Consider the following 22,385-nt stretch of genomic DNA (forward strand, 5'->3'; position numbering starts at 1 on the left):
CCTCGCGATTTTTCATCGCTTTCCTGATCTCTCTCTCTCTCTCTCTCTCTCTCTCGCGACTACTCTTATTTTCTCTTCTCTCACCTTCCCCTTCGTTATGTCCAATCCAATCCATACAAACTTAGCTTTTGAAAATGGGATCAGGGTATGAGTAGATATTAGCTATGAGCTATTAGATTAGCTAGTTGATACAACAGAATATAAACATCTATTAAAAATCTATTAATCTTACATTCTCGTCCACTGCTCCTTCCCTGGTTCCCCTCTCGATAACCCCATACGCCCACATCTTTAACAATAACGGATCAAATTACAAAATATCACTCCATTCCATTCAAACTCCATTTGTCATATTCATATTCATAACATCCATTCATTCTATAAGATCATTCGTAGCTTCGCAGTTGTACCACAACGTACGTCATGCCTATTCTATTTATTTCCACCCAACTCCCTCGCCTTTCACATCATATATTTTCCGTTTACTTCTCCTCAACCTCTGGCTCAACCTTCTCGGCATCCGTCATGACCTCGTCACCATTTGCTCCACTCTCTGCTGCCTCCATGGCCATTGCAGCTTGTTTAGCAGCTTCGGCCATATCTCTCTTCCTCTGTAATTCAGCCTCTTCTTGTTTCCTGACTTCCTCACGCTCAGCTTCAACCTTGTCAAAGTAGCGTTGAGCAATAGGTCCTGCTACCATGCGGATGTCGTCCATCTTTGCTACGTAGACAGCCTTGGTTGCATCTTCACCTTCATCGTAGAGCCAGTCCTATTTGATAGTTAGTATGACAAATTCCAGGTGCAAGCAAATTGGGGAAAAAACTAACCTCGCTAGCCTCAAGCTTAGCCTTCAACTTCTCCTTCTCCTCATCACTTGCGAACTCGGCATATTGGTCATCAATCTTGCTTCTCATTTCGTAAATGTAAGTCTCGAGTTCGTTCTTCTTCTCCTCGGTATCGGCGACCAATTTGTCTTCCATGTTCATGGTGTTTTCTTGTTCGGAAGCAGTGGCAATGGCGGCGGTGTCGAGGGAAGCGGTACCAGAAACGATTGGAAGATCGCCCTTTCGGACTTGCTTCTTGACCTTTCTGGTCTTTGGCTTATCATCGGTGTCCATAGCCTTGGTGGTGTGCGTTAGTTTATTATGTCCCTGTAAACGGGGACGTTTTGCGATAGGCTCGTCTTCGAAAGGGGGTTGAATATTGTTAGAAATTTGGTTACTCACATCATCCTTCTTCTCACCATCCTTCTCTGGGATTGGCTCCTCAACCTCCATATCCTCAACATAGTAACCTTGTTCAACGTTCAAGATACCATGTAAATTGAGACGGGCCTTCAATTTACAGATCATGAAATCATCCTTGGAGTCAGCCTTAACGTTCTTCACGGTGAATCTTCCGATCCATGGGTTCATTGTGCCGGGTAGTAATTCTGGCTTGGCATATTTGGCCTCCAAGTTAAATGGTTCCTTTCTGTAGAAAGTAAGGATCTTGGTTGATGGCATAATTCCACCTCTGTTGAAAACAGTGAGGCTGGTATCCTCATCTGGGATATCTGGGGATTTCTCCCATGTGAATTCGATTGGGTAGTTAACGATATCGTGAATGGCGAAGTCGCGGACACGGAAAACTGGGGAAAGAATGGCGCAGCTGAAAGCACATCCTCTCGCGATAGCCTCATCTTGGTTGAGGGTGAAGGAAAGGTTCTTTCCGAAGAATTGTTGGATGCGCTCCTTGAGAGCTGGGACACGTGTGCAACCACCGACAAGTTCAATAATGTCGATATCCTCAGCCTTCAACCCCGCATCGGCCAAAGCTTGCTCCAGAGGAACGTGGGCCCGGCTGAGAAGTGGCTCAACAAGTGCCTCGAGCTCCTCACGCTTCAACATGGCGCTAACATCAACGTCGTTCATCAAAGATTCAATGTTGAGAGGAGCCATGGCGTTGGCGGACAAGATCTTCTTTAACTTCTCGGCACCAGCAGCAACACGGACCATAGCCTTAGGGTTGGACTTGATATCGATCTTGTATTTCTCCTTGAACTCTGCGGCGAAATGCTCAACCAAAGCCTTGTCGAAGTCTCGTCCACCGAAATGTCTATCGTAAGCAGTTGACTTGACGGTGAGTTCACCCTTTCTGAATTCCACAATCGAGGCGGTATAGTTGGAGTGACCAATATCGATGAAGGCCACACGACGGGGTTTCTCTTCTGGGGTTGGGAGATCCAATTTGGTAATACCCCAACCCAATGCAGCGGCTGTGGTATCGTTCATTAAACGGAGGAGCTTGACACCGGCAATCTCAGCAGCATCCATCAAACTTCTTCGTTGAACATCGGTGAACCATGCTGGTACGCTCATGACCATATCTGATACTGGAAGCTTCAACTCAACAGAAGCGGTTTGTTTGATCTTGCTCAGGTACATAGCCACGAGTTGAGTAGCAGTGTATCTTTCCTTCTTGCCCAAATATGTGACTTCCGCACCAACTTGACCGTTAAGGTCGACGAGAGGAGCCGAGACATAATCTTGTTCTAAAGCGACATCTGGGTCCTTTAACGATCTGCCTGCCAATCTCTTGAGGGATCCAACAGTGTTCTTGAGGTTGGAGATTTCTTGTGTCTTCGCTGGTTCACCGAGGTATCTGGCTTTGGGTCCGAAACCTACGAGGGAGCTAGATGGCAGATGTGTTAGAAATGCTATGCAAGTGAAGTGAATCAAGATAACTTACGGAGTTGCACGATTCGAAACTTCGTTTGTGATCTGCGCAAAAAAAAAAGTTAGCATAACAGCCCCCACCAAAGGGAAAACCCATCCAAGAGAGTGAAGAGACATACGACATCGACACCACGGTTTCTTGCGACCGCGATGACTGTGTTAAGAGTACCGAAATCTACACCGACGACTAGAATAGCACGACAGTTAGCATTCAAGGTCTGATCCCAGAGAAGAAGGAGGGAAAGTAGCCATCACGTACCAGACATATTGAGTTTGAGTTTGTTGTCTTTGCGCTTCAAAGTAAATGGGGGTATGGAGAGGTAAGAAGAAGACGATTCTTCTGACGATAAGGGAAGAAAAGGTATCTAAAAAATTGGAATTCCTTTGGGGAAAGTCTAAAACGAAAAAGATGAAAACTTTTTGGGGGGGAATATGGGAAAGGTGTTTCTCGTTGATTGTCAAATCCTCAAGTTGGTTTTGGATTGGACAAAAGTACGAAATAGAAGGGGTTCTCAGAAATTTTAATTTTTCAGTCTAAGCTGGCGAAGGCGCGGTCCGTTGTCTACAACCACACCACACCACACACACACACACCAAGCGCTTCCAGTCTAACGAAGAAACTTCTCGATCTTTCTCGACCAATTCACACATTACATCAGGGAATTTGCCATATACGGCTATTTGCATGTAATAGACGACAGCCTTGTTCTTGGATTAAACCCAACTGGGTGTATTAATAAACGTAAATATCCATAATAACGTGTGGCATATATGCATCAATTATATATTCTTTTCTTTCATTCTTTCGTTCTTTCGTTCTTTCTCTCTTCCTCCGGATATCGATATAAATCCTTACGAACAGTTGCATCTACACTGACATCTGCACTCACACCCACACACCTAAAACCCCTCCCTCTTCCCCAAACACTTGCACCTCCAGCCCATTCTCCCACTTTCTACTAACTTCGTCCACCCCTCTTAGTCACGTGACACGTCGATAAAGGCTGCGATAAGGCGAAAACAAACAGGCGGGAAGAAAATGGGTGAGCCACCAAGCCAACCCGGGCAGGAGGAGGAGCCACTCTGAGCCACTTTGTTGGTACAGTGACGTCTGTTTGGTGGGGGGTGGGAAAATGTTGTGTTGGCAATTTTTGATCAAAGAGCCCAAAGAGAATCGGAAACCACATCATAGGCAGTCTCGCCCTACTCTTTGTCACAAAATCAATACATGTTAGGTATCTAGTTTCATTGGGACCATTATAGACATTGGCATTAATAAACGAATGCACATGTCTAGTCACAGTAAAAGGATGATGATTTCTTGGAATCCACATCCGTCATAAATAAGGGTATTGGTCAAAGAAATCTCCAACATCAACGCTTACATTAAAAACGTAGACTTGACAGCAAAATTGTGTACTTTATTCGAATTATTGTACTGTAGCTCTCTCTTCAGTTTTCTTTCATCATTAATTACAACTCGTGCCAAAATTTATCCTCCTTTGGCTTCTATGATGCAAAATTCCTCCACGTGCCTTTCTATGCTCGTGGTCTGGTATGGTTGTTTTTACGCCGCGCTATGCCCATTTCAATATGGTGTATAAAAAACCATCAAAATGCAGGATGCAATATGCAGATGCCATGCTGTGTGAATGCCCTTTGTAACGCCCAAGAATTTCACCCCTCCCCTATGCTTGTTCCGTAGAACTTTTCAGCCGATGAACCTTCCTACAGGCTCTTTGGGCCCAACCCGATAAATCCCATTTTCCCATACAGAATGCTAAAACCCTATTTTCACCTAAGACTCTTCTCAACGTTTTGGTTTCGGTTCGGGAGAGTTTGAACTGTCAGAATGGTGATCTCTATCCGATCGTTGGTCGTCCATCTCAATTGGGTCATCCCTCGAATTGGAACGAATCAAAGACAAACGACCCAGAGGACTTCGTCCATTTCGGTACGAAGATGCTTGAGGAACTGCCAAAGAATTTGATGTCGTTCCATCCATGGACGCCAAAGATTCCACTGAATCTTGGAAGCTACCCTTGGCCTCAGGTCCATCAGGAATTTCATAAACGTATCCCTAAATAGATAGTTAGCGCTATTCAATTTTCTCAGAACCATGGTTGCTTACCTGGTTGTAGTATGCTCCAGCTGGTGCCTTTTGATTGGCTTGAGCAATCTCGTACTTCTTTCTATCCTCTTCTCCCATAATACTCTCCACTCGTCTTGGCATATACACTGAATTTGTACCGGTAAACCCTGACACGTAACTATCGATAGATTCTCTAGATCCCGTGGGGTTTCGCCCAGAAGGTGCAACGCGTCCGACAGCAACGCTAGTAAGAGAGTCATTGACATGCTCATACCATCCACCTGGGAGTCTCTCCGCAGCTGCGAAACGACCTTCGAGACGAGTCGGAGGCAATAAAGGAAGCGTTGGGCGGCGAACGACTTGGTTGTTTCGAGCTTCGGCAGCGGGTTTGAATGTTTCTGGAATAACATTAAGCTCATCTCCAGCCTCCTCTGCTGCTTCGATAACTTGTTGTGGACTTGTGGTCGAATCGGCAGCTCCAGCATCTGCTCGAGGTCCACCCCAAGTTCGTTGTCCGCAAGTGAAGATGCCATAAACCATGTAATACCAGTTGAAAAAAGGATTGATGATGAACATCAATGGGTAGAGCCAAATCTTGAAACGACGGAGTTTAGCACCAAAGTAGATCATCATCAGCCAATTGAGGCCGAGTGATATACCAATAAATCCAACTGGGAGATCTTGAACTTTCTTAGTAGTTGTGACGATTGAAAGTACCATAATGAAGAATAGTAGAGCTGTTGTTCGGATCGTGTTCTGCATAAATCGCACGACGGCCAGGATTGGATATCTCTTCCAGATTCTGATGTCAGTCAACATACAAACTTCATTGGTGATAAATCCCAGGAACCAACGACGACGCTGCTTAATCAGAGATTGGTAAGTTTGAACAGCTTCGGTCTTGCAGAAAGCAGAGGTACACATTTGAATCTGAAACCTCTTCTTTGCTCCAATCATGAAAAGATGGGTGAGCCATCGATCCTCTCCCAAATGGCATTTACCGTAATCGAAAAGATCATCGCATTGCTCAGCCTTGTCAGCAAAATAGTACTTGGCCATACGGCGAAAGGCAGAAAATCGTAGCATCGTTAAAGCTCCCGGCAAGCACGTGACGGAACCACAACCTGACTCGACCGTTCGCTCAAAGAGTTGGCCGTGAATATATTCCATATCTTGGAGCAGAGTAATAAGACTGTGTTTCTTTGTAGTCGAAGTAATCACACCTGTCATTGCCAGCATGTCTCTGGTGTTCCCCGGGCTCAGCTCCATATCGTACATGAAGTTCTGGAGACAAACACGATCCAAAATACAATCGGAGTCGATAAAAAGAATGAACAGATTGTCATTGCGCTTCAGGTATTCGGTATAAACTTTGTCGATCAACTTGAATGTGGCTTTCTGACAATGTCGTTTTCCGCCGTGTGGAAATCGAGAGACTGTAATCCGGGCAGTTCGGTAGGTGACGTCGATACTCTTTGGGTAGGAATCTAGAGACAACGGAACTCCTAGTGCTTCAATCGTCTTAAGGTATAATTCATCCTCTTGATCGCCATCGAAGGAAAGAAAGACGTGAATACAAGAAGGAGGGTAATCGCAATCCACAATTGAATCGATAGCCGTCACCAAAATATCTGGTTCTTCCTTGTAACATGGCATGACAATCACAACCTTTGGTGCTGAGTGCTCATCCAACACTTGCTTTATACGCTTTTTTCGTCCCAAGGAATTTGTTACAATTTGGTAGACGCAAAAGAGCCATGGAATCGTAAGAAGAGCCGCGAATGACCAAAATCCGAACCATTGAAGAAAGCTGACCATTTCTTTGGGGAAGTATTGAGTGACTCCTTCTGGTAAAGGGAGTGTGACAACCATAATGGGCAGGTAAATTGCTCTGTAGAAGATCCCGATTAGCAAAGCCGACATATGTATATCCTTGAATAGATTTCGTACCTCAAGAGAAAGAAAATAATCGCCACTATTATTGACAAAACCCGGACGGACCAGTGCTCAGCCTTTTGGAAAACTTTGAATAGACAATACATGAACGCCGCCAGCCAGAGAAACCACTCGAGAAATGCGGCAAGCATGACTGAACCCATTATAGCGGTATAGACGATCTGGAACCAAAATTGTCAGTGAACTACTCCTCACAGCTCCGTCGCGAGAAAGAGCTAGGGCATGAGTCTGAATAGAGAACAAACTACTCACATCTCTCACCGGCCATGGTGAAGTATCGTATTGAACCATCTTGAACTCCGAAGAACAGTTTTGAATGTGGTAAACTTTCGGCAGAAGGGTGGTATGATCTGGACCGAATATCAAATCGCCGACTGCGGTATCTCAAGTTGAGGGACAGAAGAACACCATGCGCGAAGTTTCGAAAAGTGCCCGTCTGGGGATGAGTGATAACTGAAAAGCAAATTCGTCAGAGTGTGCCTGTGAGGAAATTTGTGATGAATCAAACGTACAAAGCAATGACTCTCCAGCAAATTGGCTAATCCGAGTAATTCAGAGATCTTTAGTAACACGATATCCGAGTTCCTGTTTAACCAGGTAAAATTCGAGAATAATTATGTTGAGCAACGCTCCGCCTATTCGGTCGAAGAGTTTAGACACAAGATGATGACGGAAAGAATAAATGGTATTCACTCAGGAAGGCGGGTTTGAGGCTTAGATTATTTCTGTATGATTTCGTGAAATGATGGTGAAAAGGAGAATGAAATGCGGGTTATCGTGGTTTGCTGCAGGTTGGACTATCACAGCAGGAAATGGGTGAAGGCTGCAGTATCAAGTCTTGGTATATCGAATTAATGTTTGGTTGAAACGAATGGATGCCCGTTAGATGCGAAATGGTCCCGAAAGGAGAACTGAGGTTTCACCAAACGATTTGAGGAATTAAAATTTCTTTTGGAATGATGAAAGGAAAAGGAAAGATTCAATCTTCCAGCTATGGTGACAAAGTAAAAAGTTAAGAAGGGGACAGTAACATGACCGTGGGAACGAATGGATATGATGGCAATGTATGAATGTATGCTGGCTCCAACGACGACCGAGCACAGAGTCTTTCCCTTGGAAGAATGATTAAATGTGGAAGGAAGATGATGAGGTCGAAGAAGGGTAGGTATGTGAAGATCAAGTAGGAAGGCGAATATCAAAAGGAAGGCAAAGCATTCACCCCTGCTTAACTTGAGGGAGGAGGGGGGAGGTGGGCGAGGACCTTTTTCTTATACCTATGTACCTACCTGCCTCCTGCAGTGCATGTTGGAAATTGTGAAATGATCGACCGTTTCTTTAGACTGCGTCCGTGGGGCTGCGAAGGGCATCCAAACTACACTGCATTGGAAAAAGCTGAGATGAAATAAGTGTGACCATTGGCTCCTTGGCTCCGATTGTTTGCTCGCCTTCCATGTTCGCCATATAAATATCACGGTCGCGGCGCGAGGGAGGTGTCGTGCGCGATGGAGGGAAGTGGGATGAAAATCAAAAGAGGGTACGAGTGCCTAGTAAGCTGCGAGACTCGTTTGGGCAAGGGCGCATCTAATTCCTCGCGGCGCTTTGATGATCGTGGGGGTTGTGGTGGTTGTGGTGGTGCAGTGCAGTGCAGTGGAGCTGGATTGTTTTTCCGGCCAAGCTATCTGGGTCTTTGGTCAGTTCCCTGGTGGTTCTCACTTCCAATTCACACATCGTTCCTTTCCGCTGGGGCGAGGAGGTCCAAGTGTTCCCGGCTGATGCTGGCAGTGGTTGGGGCCACGGTTCACCGGGTTGCATGACCGAGCTGGGCGCATCGGAACAGGTATTGCTCTATGGACATGTATCTGCAGCCACCGTCGATATGCCTTCTTCACGATATCCTTCCTGGCCATGTCCTTCCCGCGCTCTAAACTGCCCACGCCATCCCAGGTGCAACGTCTTGAAAGAGGCATATGTTCACGCAAATACTAGCAACGTACAAATATCCGCAATATCTGACCCAGCCCAGCCAAGCCTGGGTCTTTTCCATTCCCTGGCTAGCATGGATGTAAGGGTCATGAGTGGCCGGTTTCATCTTGCAGCTAAGAAGCGAGTACCGTTCCAACGCGGTTACAAGAAGCACAACAGCCAATTCTTTGCGAATATATGGATTAGCTTTGCATGATACCTGCTACTTGCCAGCCAGAAGAGTATGCTGTAGAGAGCGACTCGTTAGCTCTGCACAAATCGATTCTTTTCCATCGGTTTCTTGCTGACATTGTATCATCATCGGCAGATCATTGGCTCACGGGGTGCGAGGGAGATGGGTTAAAAATAAAAATGATCATCAGGTTTCGAAACTCTTTTTTAACCGTAGCAGACATAGCCTCCTCCACATTCCATCCACATTCACATTCACATTCACATCACGTTTTCCACGTCCTCGCATCAAAGATCGGGTACTTTAGTCGCTTCCAAGGTCCAATTACTCACGATGCTTTGATTTAGTCCAGTGGACTAAAATTGCCTTGTCCTTTCCCGTGAGTGATTCGCTCTGGCTTGAGGACTTTCATCAAGCTAAATTTCTAGGGCGGTTGGACCCTGACTCTCGGCTTGCAATGATTCTACGTACATTCGATGAAGACACGGCAGTATTGCATGCGAACATGCATAGTACCAAGTTAGACAACATAGGAGAACATGAAAACTATCCGAAATGGGAATACCCAGACCGAAACAGATGCGATCCAGAATTATTCTTTACAATATCCCAGGATCACAACCTTCTTTTCGAAATGCACTCAACATCTTACATTTTGTGGGGAGTTGAGGTTATGCCGTCCATATCTATTTTCTTCTTCTCTTGCGCCAAGGTGGGTGCCAACACGAGCTACCATTTCGTTTGCACTGTAACGGTAGGTTTGCAGAAAGGATGATACCAGAAGAACTTCAACTACTATTGATATTTGTGGACAGTAACAATACGGTCAAATCAGGGAGAATCGTGAGGGCGTGAGCATGTTTTTGCTCCTCTGCGTCCTCTTCGTCCTCTTCGTCCCCTTCGTCCCCTTCATCCCCTTCGTCCCCTTCGTCCCCTTCGTCCTACAAGGATGACGAGTCCCTCAGCTGTTTGTTACATTTCCCTTCTTCCTGGTATCATCGGTGTAGCCCTCGACGATAAAAACGGTTGCGCCAATGGCCTACATGGTGATCTGGCTTTCATCCGTCGGACGGAAGATGTCAGCCGTCAAGCTTTCATGGCCATTCCGTGCATTGCATCTGTTCACTGTTTGTACCGCAGGTCTTCGTTAACATCAAGCCACAAATGTCTAGACAATGGATATGGCCCCCTCGTGCCCCTCAACAAATACGATGTAATAAGAGATTGAGTTAGCAATCGAAAAGCCTCCATCTACGCCACAAGGGACATCCTGTTCAACCTCTCAGATCTTTAAAATACGTTCATTTGCATTGACCGTCCTCAGACCTTTTGACACCTGGGTATGAATCAAAAACATCAGCAAACTTTTGTGGAAGTATTCCTAACCCGGGGACCAGATGTGCCGGCATTGCTAAGGATGTACCTAGATAGGTAGGATGTTTTGACGATTTTGACTATTTATTCTTGATTTCAAATACCATTTAATCGTCACCTAATAGAAAGACTTGTCGATCGACTGTACGATATCTATCAAAGATCATTGGTCGTTTCTCCATGAGAGATTCGAACCCTTTACTCTGTACAGTCTTCAATCCTTTCAGCTAGACATCCTCCTGAGTCTGCATCGTTGCTTTTTCCTTACCTTGCCTTACTTGACCTTACCCTCGGCTCATCCGAGAATGTTTTTCTTTTCATTTGCTCTCATCAACCACTCTGAACCAAGCGTGCTGGAGTAGGTACCATCGTACTTACAGTACATTTAAGGATCCTCGGAAAGGAATGGTACGCCAGGTTACCAAAATCCATATGGTGCTTCGTCAAAAGATCGTCAAAATCTCATTTAATACTGGAGAATGAGAATCGGAGTGTTTTTAGGTGTTGTTCTAACGAAACTTAATCTCAGCTTCCTCACTCGAACCCGATTTTGTGCTTCTATGGGATTGTGTGTGCATCATACCTGTACCTACATCATACCTACACATTCTAATAACACGGCTACTGAATAATTGATCAGAATAACACCCAAAACACACAAGTTCGATATGACGCCTCAACAAGCCGCAGATAAACATCAGACGGATGGATATCTGCGGCGTTATGTGAGTATGTATGACTTTATTATTTTAGTCTCATCCACAACTAAAAAGTCCGGTATCATCTTGAAACAAAAGATCGCAAGGAAGATTCAAGGTCAATGCTTTCACCTTTCACCGCCTCCTCCTCAAATTTTTCATTTCTGCCCTCTTATCGTCATCATGATTCAGATTTTGTTTTTTTCCTCGCAAAAATTTGTAACTTCCTAAGTGGCGGAGTCAGTCCTCGTATTATGTTGGCACACATTTTGTGGTGCAAGTTGTCAAATGTATCAAATTTTCATATAAACATATAAGCAACCCCTTTTATACACATGGATTTTTTATACATACCACCCTGCCTAGGTACCATGTGCTTGGAATACTTACGATTCAGTACCAGTATTATTAGGGTGAGTGTATGACAAGCGAGTGCTCATCCTTTGGTTAGCAGACGACCTGAGCGGTAGGTGGATTGTCAAAATCTAGATCTTAGTCCCGATTTTTGGTGTCAAAATGGTTGGTAATTTCATCTAGATTTAGGTTTGGGATTTTGATTACTGATAGTATTTGCACATCATCGATGTTGATTATATTACCAGTCTTTGCTCTGCTTTGCTCTTGCGAAATATAGATTATCTAGTCTTTCAAATTAGCATGTCTTTTCGATATAGAGAGTTGGTTAACTTCTTAGTATTCTCTCTTCTTCAATCTAGTTTAAGTATAAACTTCCATCAATCGAATTGGCAACAGTAATTGGACTGTCTCAGCAGAATTTGTCCCTTCTCTTTGACCTCGAACATCAAAAAAAAAAATGAAAAATAACTTTGACAGAAGAGTGTACATGATGGAATAAACTTGTCTTCTAATTTCATTCCTTTGACTGCTTGTATACTCCATCCCATACCATCCCTAGTTAAAGGCGGACGGACTTAAACTTCATAGTGTGTAAATGAACAGATGCAGTGTGAATATCTATCTCTATGTATTCCGTCAACCGGTAAAGTTCCTTCTTGTTCATTTGATTGATACTGGGGATTGTAATTAGGGAGGGTTTTTATATGCTTATTTTGGTGGGGTTTTGGGGGGAGGGGGGGGGTTAAGTTACCTAGTCGTATGTATAATGAATAAATGTTATCACTTCATCTTCAGAATCTCCAAACTTAGTTGTGTATTTAGTATAGATGGATAGATAGATGCATTACGCTTGAACTGTATTGTCTTCTGCGATATCGCATCTCTTTTCTTCTCGTGCTGGATACTGGATTTTGTTTATGTGTATGATTGTACATGTTTGTTTGTTTTGTTTTGCATGGAGACTTGAATTGGCTTGTTTTGTGTGTTTGTTTGTTTGTTTGTTTGTGTTTTATAGCTATGTTCTGTATTATGTTTATGTTTATGATTGTGTTTATCTCTCTGTTAAGGAAGGGGATGAATGAATGAATGAATGAGTAATGAATGAGAGAGGAGAGAGGAGAGAGGAGGTGAAGGAATTTTTTATTTTTTTTTATCTCGATATAGGTATAATATATTACATGTCCCGCTACATTGTATATTACATATTATGTATAATAATTCGAGGTCTGTATTCTTATATTCTTACATCAAATATCGAATATCAAATATCGAGTATCGAATATCGAATATTAAGATGAAGTTTGAGAATGAGAATGATACTAATATATATATATATATATATAACAAAAATCTCCTTGAAATGAAGTGTGATTATTATTGTAATTATGACTGTAGCTGTAATGGTGATTGTAATTATTCATTCATAGGCGAGTATGTCTTGAAGCTTTATTGTAATTCCTCTCCTTCTTTTCTAGGGTTTTAAGATGTTGAGATTGTGATTCTGATTGCATTGATGTCATTCAAGGTAGAGAATATAGAGCTATAACTATTTTTATTTTTTTAATAAAAAAATTGGGTTCTTATGTTCTTTTATTGTTGTATGATGGGTTGTATAACAACTATATAATTAATCTCTCCTCCTCTCCTCCTCTCCACCTCCTCACCTCTTCTCCTCTTCTCCTCTATAAATCTCACCACTCTTTTACTTTCTAGTATAAGTATAAATATAAGTATGATCAGAACCAGAATCAAAATCAAAATCAAAATCAAAATCAAAATTACCAACCTCGTGAATCATTCAAATCTTTCCAATCATTCGAAACCCTAGAAATCCATCCATCAACCTCGCCACCCTCTCCAAATACTCGAAAGCATTCCAAACCTACAAAAAAAAAAAAAAAAAAAACATATCGTATCATATCATGCCGTATTACATCATGACATGTAATTGGAATCTGATATATATTTGAGAGGATATATAGTGGAGTAGAGTAGAGTAAGATTTGTTAATTTTTATGTTGTATTTCATTTAGCTCTCCCCGATTTATCTCTCTTCTTGTATATATCTCATCATTCTCCTCATATTCCATTCCCATCGCCTTTCCACTCCCACTCCCACTCCCACTCCCACTCCCATTTCCCACTTCCATTCCCATCGCCTTTCAACTCCCACTTCCACTTACACTCCCACTTGCACTCCAATTCATAATCCAATCTACACCTCCCCCAAAAGTCCACTCCTCAACTTCTTTTAACTCTCAAATCCTCAAATCCCCAAACCTTCAATCCTCAAATCCTCAAATCCCCAACCCCGACATATAGATATAAGATCCAAATCAAACCATCAAATTATCAAAAAACACAAGAGAACTACCCCCCTCTTCCTCTGCCTCTTCCTCTTCCTCTTCCTCTTCCTCTCAATAATCTGCAAAGCATCTTTCTACCCACCAAATATATCACGCCTCAATACACCAAACAGAAATATCTTTATTTCTCGGTTTCTCTCTCCCTTTCCCAGAAATGACATATATTCAATTTTTCAATTTTTCGTTAATTTACTATTCAAAATACATACATGCATACATGCATTAAGCTATCCAATAATGAATCAAACTACAAGTTCCAATATATCTAAAGTAGCACCAGTAGTATATCCAGCAAGCTCCAGTTCAATCTATAAAACCGAGTCCTATGCCAAAATTTCCAAGCGAGAAACTCGCACTGCGCCAAACGATTCCTATACCCATGCGATGCCATGCGATGCGATGCGATACCAAATTGCTATATCCCAATACCCAAAAAGCCATCCCTAGACTTACCCAGCTAATTTATACTCCAAGTAATGTAATTACAATATTTACAAACCTCGATCCTCAAAATTTCTATGAATTTCCCCCTAGCTTCTCACTTTCAAGATCCGCTCTTTCTTTGTCATTCCCATCAGCCATCCCCATCGAGAGCCCTACACCTAATTCCCTCAATCTCGTTGCCAACAATCCTTCTGCGGGAGATTGTCTCCCCTCTCTATCGGGAGTGTTAGTTCTCGTTGGAGAGAACCCATCATTACCATACCCCAAATCGCCTTTTTTCAACTTCTCATATAATCCCGTCCCTATCCCAGTCCCCATACTACCCATTTCCACCTCTCCAAACGCCGTACCCGGTCTCACGTTATGTTCCAAATTCAATGATTCCCTTGCCCCTAAATCCAATGGTCCAATACCATTATCTCCACCCATCATACCCCTCTTCGCAGAAAATTGAAAAGGAATAGGATTCACCACTCCCCTACTTGATGCACCGTCATCACCTCCAAAATCAAAATTCTTATTTCCACTCAGAGGAAATCCAGAACTTCTCCTCCGAAATGCTTTTTCCGCCGCCAATGCCGCACCTGCACCCCCGAGACTCGAATCGCGAATTGCTTTATAAGTAGTGAATCTCGGTTCTGGAAAAGTGATTTCGTTATGAAGCTTTTCTTTACCATCTGGAACACGATTGGCAAAGACGACTCGTATGCTTTTGTAAAGATAGTAGCGACCTCGAGCTGGTGAGCAAATATGGATATGAACGAGATAGCGGAGGGTAGGTCTTTCGGCGAGTGGATCAATAATGGGTGCAGATCGATGAGGTGAAGATGAGAGGGCCGAGTCAAGAATAGGTCCAGCAGAGTAGCTACGCTGACGGATGAATGTTTTGGTACCGGGTTCCATTCCAGTGAGGTCATATGGGACGAGGAATAATTTGACAGCTGTTTTGTTAGGGTTTTTAATGATGATTTGCAATTGCCCTTTTTCGGGGATGCGATAGCTACCACCTGGGGGTGCTCGTGGAGAAGTGGATCGACGTTTTTGCTTTCCTGCTCTACGAATTTCTTGTTCTGAGACTTGTCCTGAGCTTGATGGGTTGGTGTCGAGATCATCCATATGTATTCGGTCAAGCGTAGCATGTCTCCTCCTCTTTTGATTGTCTTTTGCCTTCTCAGGGCTTGGCAATCCATTCTCTAAATCAATACAGCCAACATATGGACTAGGCCCATCATCTGATTTCCCTCTCCGACCATGACTTGTGGATTCATAGGCATAGAATACTGCCGGAAATGACAAGGTCACATGAGGTGGACATTTGAGACTCGATTTGCACTTTCCGAACCCCAGTACCCCTATTTGAGCAACGAAATCGAGTGGTTTAGAGGGGGTAGTAGACATTCGACCCCGAAGGATACTCTCTTCGTAGGATCCCACCATCGAAGCATGCAGAGGTGATAAATCAGAAAATGAAGGTCTCCTTGACCGCAGGAAGGTGGGTGTTTGCGGAGAAGATGCCGAGTGTGGCATTGTATTGGAGGCGAGAGATCTCCGAGGTTGATGAGCTTGGTAAGGATATGTATTGTCTCTCCTAAGACTCGGTAAAGGTTTGTTAAAAGCAGTGGATCCCGGTATAGAATTATTTGAATATATTGAATGTGAAGCCTGTAAAGTATGACGTCTTGAGTTAGTTGTAGGTGTCCCGGGAGAAATGTCTATTGGATTTAAATTTGACGTATAATCTAAATCGTCGTTACTTTCTGATTGTACTAGAGGGCTTGTTGGTGCTTTCAATACAAAGCTAGAAGAGTATGAAGAGGATAACGATGGTGCACGAGTTCTTGTTCTTAACTCTGCTTCGACTCTATCTACTGATGGAAACCGAGGATCGAGTTGAAAGGGAGTAAAATTTCGCGGTGGAGATGTAGCTAGCCATGGTAAATTTACTGTGCCAAATCTCTTCATATCCTGCCCAGGACTACCAGATATAGTTCGCTGCGGACCTTCAGTAAAATTTCCACTGTGTAATGCGGACCTTGGCCGTTCAATCTCTAGACCAGCTTGTAAGCTAGGTTTGTCAACCGACGAGGGTCTGATAGTATTAGATATATCGGGAGATGGCAACAGGGAAGATGAATTCGAATGATTCGAGGTCTTTCGAATGGGAGTTTCTGGGCTTTGGCCATGAAGGAGGGATTCCAACTGTATTCACTGTCAATATAAAATCACATGCATTGGAGCTCAAGATGCACACACATTTAAATTCGGGAACCAACTCGAATTTTCGCCCCTTTTCAACCTTTCAATAAGATCCTCTCTCTCCGATGTTCCGCTGTATGAATGATTAAAGCTTGTATCCAAACCCAAAGCCGGTGTGCTTTTTGATCCCTCGGGGGTATCTGGCACAGGGCCTTCACATAATTCCGTCCGAATGCTTTCTTCACTATCTTTCCTCACGATCGTTCTTCTTTCTGGTGGTGTCATTGAAACAGGCGTCAATTTGGGTTTTTGAACGGGCAATATCTCTCGGCCGTCACCGAGGTCATCTTGAAACATGGGCATGATAGATGGATGTGTAGATGGAGCCTTTTGATTTTGCTCCCTTTCGTTTGGTTATAAGAACATTTCAACGTAATTTTTGAGTGATTCAGGGTGGGAGAGAGGGTTTATATGTTGTAATAATGTGGATGTGGAGGGATGATGTTGTGACGGGGCGGGGTGACAAGTGGTAGTTCCCTAGTCCTTTGTCTCTGCCGATGAGATGTTGTGTCGTATCGTATGCAGGACTTGTACGACGAATGAAAAGATGTGACAATGATCTGATATTCGATGGGGATTGACGTGAACGAAAGAGGAACCTGGACTATTTTTCATTCAATACATCAAGTAATGAGAATGCAATGTAGCGGTTCAATATGACTGCGAGGATCAATACATGTGCAGAAATGGAAGAGAGGAAAGAAAAGCAAGATCCTCTATATGCTTGCTGTATGATGACTCTGCTCTGCTTCCCAAACTGATAAAGCTTACGATTACCGCGGATGCATTAAAATTCCACAATTCTACGTTATCGCTCTTGAGTACCGGGGGACCCTACAGATGGAGGAGTGGCAGGTATCAATTATATCATGCTCCTGGTACGCAATTGGTGTAGACAAGTGCGGTCAAGTGCGGTCAAGTGCGGTCAGGTGGGTGTGAATCTAGTACAATTCCGCATGTGTAAGAAGTACCCACCAAAATTTTCTCACAAGACCCTTCCAATTCAATTCATTCCACCAAGGAAGGTATCAATCACATCACATCAGAGATTCTCATATTCGTCATTCCAGTACTACTCTTTCGCACTTTCCACTCGACAAATTCCAGAATGGCTCCTACCAAGCGTCCCCGGGAAGAAGATAACCCATCACGCTCAACTACCAAGAAACCTCGCCACGGCTTCAAAGTCGGCCCCGACAATTTGCCTGATGGAACTTGGCGTCGAAAGGTCATCGCCATTAAGAAGGATTTGATTCATAAGGCGAAAGTCAAGAAGTCGTATGCGAAACTAAAGGCGAGGGAGCCGTTAAAGGATGAAAGGAATATATATGCCGATGACGAGGACAAAGCGGACGAGGCAGCAAAAAATGAGGAAGGGGAGGATGCTGTCGAAGGAGAGGAATCAGTGGAGCTACACCCGCAGAGAAAAGCTATGCTTGATGAGCCCGAAGCCGATACTGCAACCAAAACTGTTCCACGTTACTCGAATAATTCTGAAGATGCGAAGGACAGGAAGAGGGAAAGAGGTGAAAGGAGAGCAGCAAAGCCGGCATATTTTGCAAAAGAATTAGCATTTGCCGAGAAGCAAAAGGCAGAACAGCAGGCGCGAAGAGAAGAATTTGAGAGGAAAGAAAGGGAGAAGAAGGCTAAAATTGAGGAGAGGGAGAGATTCAGGCGGCAGATGGCAAAGGCTAGAAGTGGAGGAAAGAATGGGCAAAGAAAATTAGGAAGGGAGAGTCAGGTTTTATTGGAGAAGGTCAAGAGAGTTGTTGGTAATTGAAATGTCGGCGGGATCTGGGTGAAGTTAAAGGATTGAAGGAGTCGCGGGGGGGGGGGGGGGGGGGGGGGGGCTTTTGAATGGATGTAATGAAAAGTATTAAGAAAGGCAGTAGGGAGCTGCTCAGGGAACGCTGGAGAAACTTATGATACCCATGAAGTTATCACAGATAAATGGACAAGGAATTTATCTAGAATTATGGCGTTATGGCCGGTGCTCCCAACAAGCGTTTTTGCATCACGGCACTTTTTCAAAGGCATATCTAGTTAGTGTCTTGAATTGAACAGAGATGAAGGTCATTTCTTCACTGGGACTTGCATTTTTTATTGAAAAGGCATCATTGACGCTGCTATACGACATGCTACATACTCCACTCTCCTAGTCCTACAACGCGTAAATTCCTTCGTCCGATTGTCGTACTTCAACATGAACAATTGAATTTCCTATACCCTGCAGCCTATCCAGAAAACTCGAGTTCTTCCAGAGCAATGCTCAAAGCCTGCTTGGCCTTTTTCTTTTCCTCGAGTTCCGCCTCGATTCTTTGCATCTCGGCTAGATATGCAGTCTGGCTTTTCAGCTGCTCGGCTCTCCTCAAGATCATGATATCTAATTCCTGCGCAGTGTCATCTAGTTTCTTCTCCTCGTCCTCTTCCGCTTCCTTGACTCTGAGATAACTCGCTCGCAAGTTGGAAATTTCGACATCAGTTCGCTCCTGCTGTTCTCGCAACAATTGCGCCTGGGATTCCGAGCTGGTGTTGTTTTTGGTCTCGTCATCACTTGTGCTTGGTTGCGTCAATGGGACTTCTTCTATTGTCTCGTTTGATGTTAGGGAATTGTCAAAGGATGGATGTCCTGCAGATGTAGAAGGATCGCTCGCATTTGTGGTTGCTGAGATGTGGCTGGACTCGAAATCGCTGTACTCATCTATCCACGCCATATCCGCCTCACTTGGTCGCATGAAAGGCGGAGTGGCGAATCCCCACTCGTCAGAGGTACATTGTATGCCATCCTGTGTGTTGTTTGTCTCGTTGGGCTGTAATGATGGTGCATCATTCTCATCTTCTGGAATTGTCTCTCCCGGTTCGATTTGCTCATCGGGGGCCATCGTTTCTCCTGCCTTGATTTCCCCAATTGATTCCACTCTCTCCTCAGGCGTACCTGTCTCATCTGATATCGTGGATGGAGCATCGGTTAGTGCAGGCGCTGGTGACGAGTGAGAATCAGTCGCATCAAGAGCTGACGGGAAGAGATCTCGCTCGCTTTGCGCCTCATCTTCGGTAACGAACAAAAGGCTTCCGGGCAGGCAGCCCGCTGCTGATGAAGGAGGATCATAATTTTCCTGCTTCTCAGTAGTGAAGAGTCCGAAACGCTCGCCTTCGGATGGCTTGATTAATGGCAGAGGGTATTCCTCTGCGACCTTTGCTGTTTTGTCTACATTTCTATAGCCACCCAGCCAACTTTTCATATCATGTAGTACCGTGGTTGACATCCGTGGCTTGTTGGGTTTGGGCGTTTTGGGAACGCTGGGAGACATTGGTGCCATGGTACCACGAAGTCTTGCCCTGACGCCATCAGGATTCGAATTTCTTCTTCTTCTGCGAGCATCGCCGACTGGGGAGTCTTCTGGTGTCATAATCCCATTTTGCATTCTGCCAGTGCCGACATGAGGATTACCAGGTTGCGAAAAATAGCGGGTTTCGTCGTAGTCGAAGTACGCGCGACCATACTTCTCAAACCACTCGCGGTACTCATCCCTTCCTCTGGTATATCCCTCTCTTCTCATCGCTCGCCCAACCATTATCCAGAGCATGTTCGTATGCAGACGGTGTTGAATAGGTCTCTTAGCTTTAAGCTTTGCAAAAAGAAGAAGTTTCTCTTCTCGAGGCCAATCTTTAGGTTCTTCGACTGGGTCTGATGACGCGAAAGCCTCGGTAGTCCCAGCGGTCTCAGAGGAGGCGACTGGTACTGTAGCGAGTCTAGCTGCATATGCTGCTCTCGCTCTATTGGACTTTGCACTTCTCAATCGCCTATAATCTGCCACCTCCTTATCGACATCGTCTAGACTATCAGGCCACCATCGAGCGATATTGGTTCTCATACCCCTCTTGCGCCAATACAGCCAACAGTCGTGCACTTCGAGCGTAGTACCGGTTTTTACCGAAAGATTTATGCACGCTTGTTTGAGAATATCTATTGCGCTCATGGTATCGTCATGGCAATGTTCTGTAATCGTTTCGGTGATGACATCACACATTTTCTTGGTGAATCGGCGTAGTGGACCTCCGGCATGCTCACAAATGAGCTCGTACTCATCCTCATCTCTCGATGAAGGAGTTTCTTTATCCTTCGTAGAAGGGACGGCTTCTGCATGATGTGAGACCAGTGGAGCCGACTCCGACTCCTCTGATGTATTTGCAGCTCCTGCAGCACTGTTAAGTGAAGTCCTTGCGGTTTCGAAGGGTGAACTTCGTGATTCCTGAGTATAGGTGTCATGCGTAGAAGGACCGGGATACGAAGGGTTTCTAGCTACGTAATTGCGACGTGGAACCCGAGGCCAGTGTGGTCTACTTGGTCTATAGCTATCCATTTTTCTTCTCATTTGATTGTGATTGTATCTTGGAGCGTACGAGTTTGCATCTCTTCTCGAGTCTTCATGATTTTGCGCCATCTCTCTTTGTGGCCTGAACCGATATTCCTCTCGCCTTGGTGATTCATCGTTGTCGCGTTTCCCGAACGAATTGGTACCTCTATGTTGTTCCATGTTGAATTATGCTTGGAGAGGAGGTGGCTATTGTGGATGTGGTTGTGAGATGTTGAAAGTAGGAAGGAATTCAACACCCTTAAGTAATTCTCAAGAGTTCGCCTAACAACGTATTCAACCGTAGAGGCAGAGCACGTATCCAGTAAGGAAGGAGAGAATTCAACCCGACTGTCTGGAGATTGAACTATTGAGTAGTGTTGTGTGTTGCGAGAGGGAAAGATAGTTCTTCTCAAGCGGTGCGAGGAGGTTGTTAAATCCATCTTGCAACCTCGCCTAGCAACGAGAAGAACGGCGTCAAAACAGGCTGTGGTGAAAAACACGCTAGTGCTCTCGACTCTATATTCAGTATGTTTATCGCGACGAGAAAATTGTATGAGCCGTACAAGCCGTAGGGAAAAATGCGCTAGTGCTCTCGAGTCTATGCTCAGTATGTAAATCGTGCCTCTAGAATCGTATAGGCAGTACAGACTGCAGTACATAACGAGCAAGCGCTCTCAAGTCCATTCATAAGACAGGTAGATTGTAAGCCGTATAGACCGTAGTGGAAAATGCGACAGAATTTCAAAGTGCATTCTCCAAACTTCCGTCGCGAAGTGAAATCACATGTATCGCATGGACCGCAGTGAGTGATGCGACAGGTGCATCTTGATCCACTCAGCAACGCGAAGAGCCGTATGAGCCGTACCGACTTGTAGATTTCGAAGTTCCCTGGTGGAAAGAATTTGCTTCAACGCCCCTGGTTCGCTCAGTACATTGAACTGCTCAAATTTGTTGAGACATTTTTCCGCCTCTCACCTTAAGATGATATCAAAAGGTTCTATTCACTATTACACGAGGTGTATCGCATATGATTATATTTATAAGTATTTTCGTATCTTCTTCGCCAAAGAGCATCGCAACCAAATATCAGGGGCTTCTACACGTGGATTATTAGCACTGCAGCAGTGTATCTAGGTCTGGCAATGGGATATCATGAATGTGATTATCCGAGCCGTAATTTCCATGATGCCACAAATAGGAACTGGTCGGCCATTTCCTAGGCTCATCTGAATTTCTACTTGCTTGTAGATCGAGTTTGGTATTGGGATCCAGAACTATGAAGGTGCAGGAGAAGCATAGATTGAGATAGTCATAGATTTTAACAGTATCTGCTGGTCTGATACAGACATTAGGGCACCCTCTTATTATCATTCCACATCCTTCTTAGCTCTTATCAATGTGTAATATTAAAGTCAGATAAAATGCACCGTTTAGTTTTGGTATATCTATGATTATAAGAATACATGCTACTGAAATATTGGGTATGAGAGAGAGTACATGGCTGTGAATATTATCTAATGCTTGAAAACGAATCCGTTCAGAACTTTGAGTCCTTAAGTGATCGCGATCATAGCATCCTCGCAGTTTGTCAATCAAATGATGCTTTCAATT

At 44.1% G+C, this 22,385-nt stretch overlaps 5 protein-coding genes across 6 annotated transcripts; 1 reads left to right on the top strand and 4 right to left on the bottom strand.

Annotated features, from left to right (window-relative positions):
- Positions 1–24: 24 nt before the first annotated feature.
- BCIN_07g01290 (hypothetical protein) lies at positions 25–3,232 on the bottom strand. Of its 2 annotated transcripts, XM_024693844.1 has the most exons (7): positions 2,978–3,232; positions 2,838–2,905; positions 2,732–2,763; positions 1,228–2,674; positions 829–1,122; positions 233–770; positions 25–162 (listed from the first exon to the last, which is right to left on the bottom strand). In XM_024693844.1, the coding sequence occupies exons 1-6, from the start codon at positions 2,982–2,984 to the stop codon at positions 483–485; spliced, it is 2,136 nt and encodes a 711-aa protein (XP_024549633.1). In that variant the 5' UTR covers positions 2,985–3,232; the 3' UTR covers positions 25–162; positions 233–482. The 2 variants fall into 2 exon arrangements, with proteins under 2 accessions (XP_024549633.1, XP_024549634.1); XM_024693845.1 differs by having other exon boundaries at positions 829–2,674.
- An 887-nt stretch (positions 3,233–4,119) lies between these two features.
- Positions 4,120–8,374, bottom strand: BcCHSVII. The gene is made up of 5 exons (XM_024693846.1): positions 7,279–8,374; positions 7,019–7,219; positions 6,761–6,927; positions 4,850–6,701; positions 4,120–4,798 (listed from the first exon to the last, which is right to left on the bottom strand). Exons 2-5 carry the CDS (start codon positions 7,055–7,057, stop codon positions 4,529–4,531), a joined length of 2,328 nt encoding a protein of 775 aa, XP_024549635.1. The 5' UTR covers positions 7,058–7,219; positions 7,279–8,374; the 3' UTR covers positions 4,120–4,528.
- Positions 8,375–13,878: 5,504 nt separating this feature from the next.
- On the bottom strand, positions 13,879–17,254 carry BCIN_07g01310 (hypothetical protein). The gene is made up of 2 exons (XM_024693847.1): positions 16,414–17,254; positions 13,879–16,359 (listed from the first exon to the last, which is right to left on the bottom strand). The coding sequence occupies exons 1-2, from the start codon at positions 16,717–16,719 to the stop codon at positions 14,233–14,235; spliced, it is 2,433 nt and encodes an 810-aa protein (XP_024549636.1). The 5' UTR covers positions 16,720–17,254; the 3' UTR covers positions 13,879–14,232.
- Positions 17,255–17,436: 182 nt separating this feature from the next.
- On the top strand, positions 17,437–18,223 carry BCIN_07g01320 (hypothetical protein). The gene has a single exon (XM_001551443.2). It carries the CDS (start codon positions 17,525–17,527, stop codon positions 18,194–18,196), a length of 672 nt encoding a protein of 223 aa, XP_001551493.2. The 5' UTR covers positions 17,437–17,524; the 3' UTR covers positions 18,197–18,223.
- A 278-nt stretch (positions 18,224–18,501) lies between these two features.
- On the bottom strand, positions 18,502–22,202 carry BCIN_07g01330 (hypothetical protein). The gene has a single exon (XM_024693848.1). The coding sequence runs from the start codon at positions 20,952–20,954 to the stop codon at positions 18,651–18,653; it is 2,304 nt and encodes a 767-aa protein (XP_024549637.1). The 5' UTR covers positions 20,955–22,202; the 3' UTR covers positions 18,502–18,650.
- Positions 22,203–22,385: the final 183 nt, after the last annotated feature.

The sequence above is a fragment of the Botrytis cinerea genome, chromosome 7 (genome assembly GCF_000143535.2).
Source record: "Botrytis cinerea B05.10 chromosome 7, complete sequence".
Classification (NCBI taxonomy): Eukaryota; Fungi; Ascomycota; class Leotiomycetes; order Helotiales; family Sclerotiniaceae; genus Botrytis; species Botrytis cinerea.